Here is a 3,598-nt window from a genome sequence, read left to right on the forward strand (position 1 = left end):
CCAAGAATGCTAATAATTTTATCTAAGTTTTCCTCGAACTGTTTTGTACATTTTTATCTTAATGTGTGTCTCTTTGTCTCTGAGATGTAAATGAGGCCTCCACCTCCGTGTAGCTCTGGGGTTAAATAAAGGTTAATGATCGGCTACAGCACAACGTGAACTAACCCCACCTCCAGCTCACACCAGGTGTGTTCCAGTCTCAGGTAGCTGAAGCTCAGTCAGTGGGATTATTTAACTCATTCTCTTTAACAGTGTTTGCTGAAGCTTTACAATCAGTGTTCTGGTGTTTCCCCTGTGACACCGACCTTCTGCTCTCTGAGGCGGATGGTAACCATGGGGACAAACTTACCTTTGCCTTTTGGGTGCTTCCCATTTTTCACACACTGCTGCTTTGGTGGAGGCTCGTGGCCGATGCTGTACGCTTTCTGGAAAACACAGAAGAAGAAGAAGACTGAAGAACAAAACCGACCCAAATCTACTTGATGCATGTTTCAGTCACATGATGCTACAAGTAGCAATTCAAAGAACGTGTCACCAAGTCAACTTGAGTCAGATGGATTTGAATCATATGGAGTTCAAAACAAATGCAGTCGAGTCAGATGGAGTCGAGTCAGATGGAGTCGAGTCAGTTCGAGTCGAGTCAGTTGGAATCGAGTCAGATGGAGTCGAGTCAGTCAGAATCCAGTCAGTTGGAGTCCAGTCAGATGGAGTCCAGTCAGATGGAGAGCCTGTCTGAGTCGGGTTGCTCTGGGACTCTGAGGATGTAAAGCTTCACTTCACTAAGCTGCAGTTAGTTTGTTGAAGATTTTTAATTTGACGTTGACTAAAATCATAAAAGATATTAAAGAATTCGTGCAGTATTGACACAAACGTTCATTTTCTATCTGCTCACATTCAGTCAAAGTGTCTCTTTACAGCAGCTTCAGTGTGGCATCATGTTCAGACAAACCGCTGTAAAACTGCAGGGCACTAAAAACAGACAGATTCTCAGTGGACTTCTGAACTGTTCCTCTTCAGGAGCAGAAGCAGTGGAAATGTTGCTCTGCTTCTTTAACAGCATTCAGCTTTGAGTGTTTTGTTGTTCGGTTCCTCCTCCAGGTTGAATGGACTCTGTGTTGGTTGCTAAGAGCCACTTCATCAGGCTGCAACATGGTACAAGGCCTCACTGTGTCCTGGACCCGGCCGGACCCCCCTCCCTGGGAGACAGGGATGCTGCTTACAGGCTGATCTCTGTGGACTGACCCACATTCAGACAGGTGACCCCGGAACCAGGCACACCACAGGGGGGCGCTGAAACTCTGAGTCCAAACAAACTCAGATCTGAACTGAACACATGAAACACGAGTGTTCAGACTCAGCGTGACGTCAGAAACCCACAGAGAAACCAGATAAGACAGTTCAGAAGTCCACTGAGAATCTGTCTGTTTTCAGTTTCCTGCAGTTCCACAGCGGTTTGTCTGAACGTGATGCCACACTGAAGCTGCTCTCGCAGTTCTGCTGATTTAAAGGGACACTTTGACTGAATGTGAGCAGATGCAGAATGAAAACAGAACTCACAGCGTTTCCACCGTCCCAGCTGAACTGAGCTGAGGACAGAGGGACCCCTGCTGGACAGCCAGCAGCATCACAGCTCAGACTGTCAGGATCCACTCCAGACCTTAAATATGCAGCTCAGGGATTTTCTCATCAAAATGCACTCATTTGCATCAATTTCCAGAGCAGGAACGTGAACACTGAATAAATCCATCTTTAGTTTTATGCCTTGTTTCATTTGGTTAAGGTACTGGAGTCCAAGGCTTCAGTGCAGAGGACTGGAGTTGGACATAAAACTAAGAACCTTGAAATAAATGTTGAATAAACTCCATCCATTCACACAATGACCAGAAACCTCCAGCTCAGCATGAAGACTGGTCGCTTGTTTGACAAGTTTTCAGTAATTTTGTTTAAAGGTGTGAATATCTCATTAAATGTGAACTAATGAGCATCGTGTGAATGTTTTCTGTGTTAAAGCAGAAAGTTTGAGGATGAACTCAGGTTTCTGCTGAGCTCTGCTCTATTTTTAGCGGCAGGATTTTCTCTGATCGTCTTAATCTGTGGTTGGAGCTGGATTTAACCCACCGCTGAGCAGCAGAGTTAACCAGTACCAGTTAACCAGCACCAGTTACCAGGAGTTGATTAGTGGTGTTACATGAGCGCAGCTAAAAATAACTCGCTGCTGTTTATTCGTTGCTCTGAGGTCGTGACCTCCTGGGAGCTGATTGGTGGAGAGCCGGTGACGCTGTGATGGCACCAGGTGAAGCAGCAGCGTGTCGCCTGCTCTCAGCTCTTTACTCCAAACAAAACCTGAGTCGGATACACAGCTGTGTGTCTGAAAACACAAAGGGTTTTACAGATTAGTCAGAAGTAATTCTTCTCCACAACACCTGTAGCAGGACTCGTCCCGAACCCGAACCCTCCAGTCCGACCACTGAGCTGCTCTACTAACTGCTCTACAAGGGCCAGTAACATCCGGGCTTTTTTGAGTTAATATCGATGTTCCTAATCAACAGGTTTCTATGTGTTTCGGTGCATTAAAGTCCAGGCTGTTGGAACACGACTTGAATGGAGACTTGTTGAGTTTGCTGCCGACCTGCACCCATCCTGTTTCAACCTCTGACTGGCTTTCTGTAAATCAGCTCAAACAGAAGCACAACATCCTCATCGTGCTGCTGCAGACTGCAGCTGGAGCTTAAAGCTGACGAATGAAACCCCACGCAGGAGAATCCTGGATGTGGACAGCACAGCTGGAACACTGCAGGTTCATCTGGTGATTTTAATCTGCAGCAGTCAGTAAATAACGACTCGAGTCACTGCTGAGCTTCTCTTCATGTCCAGCTCTGGTTCTGAGGTTTCAGCCGTCTCCACCTGCTGCTGCTGACGGAAACACTCCACTAAAAATAGGCCGATGAGTCGATGGGACTCTGATTCCTCCATCCCAACACCCCGTCAGCTGTTGGTCACCGTGGTAACAGGCACACCCCAACACGCCCTCAACAGGTGCGTCGTGCTTCATAACTCAAATATTTGTCAGGGCTCCGCTTTTCTCTGGTTCACTAGAAACTCTGGGGCTGTTTGAGAATCACATTCCTCTGAGCTTTGTTTCCATCAGTGGAGTTTTCCAGGAATCTGCAAGTCCAGGCCCACAAGTACTCTATAACTCCACATTCAGTCTGCGTGGTTCTCATCCGGCTCTGGCGTCCTCCAGTCCGATGCAGTCAACCAGTAGTGTCACTGTTGACTGTTTCAGGATGAACTGATCATTAAACCATTAAACCCTCTTTTACTGTTTTGCAACATCGACTCATGGCGATATCATTAAAAACAAAAAAAGACTCTTTCACGTCAAAGTAAACACAGATTTCTACACAGTAACGTAAACACATCAAAAAAGTAAAATAAGTGACTGATTCTTCCCCTTTAAAGTGACTCTAATGTAGCTCAGCCAGTCAGTGCTAGAAGTCCCACAGTCAGTGAATGCATCATCTGAGGTCCCTGAATGTGTCTCAGTGATTGCAGAAAAGACTCATGTATCTGGAAGGTCCAGTCACTGGTGGATCAG

The 3,598-nt window shown here is 46.3% G+C and overlaps 1 protein-coding gene across 1 annotated transcript in view; it reads right to left on the reverse strand.

Annotated features, from left to right (window-relative positions):
* LOC103363766 (protein FAM107B-like) overlaps positions 1–3,598 on the reverse strand; it is an 18,556-nt gene that overhangs the window by 12,109 nt on the left and 2,849 nt on the right. Inside the window, exon 2 of the mRNA XM_008290655.1 lies at positions 350–425. Coding sequence (XP_008288877.1) covers positions 350–425 — 76 coding nt within the window. The remainder of the gene's footprint in view (positions 1–349; positions 426–3,598) is intronic.

Source organism: Stegastes partitus, unplaced genomic scaffold, assembly GCF_000690725.1.
Source record: "Stegastes partitus isolate 25-593 unplaced genomic scaffold, Stegastes_partitus-1.0.2 Scaffold690, whole genome shotgun sequence".
NCBI lineage: Eukaryota > Metazoa > Chordata > Actinopteri > Pomacentridae > Stegastes > Stegastes partitus.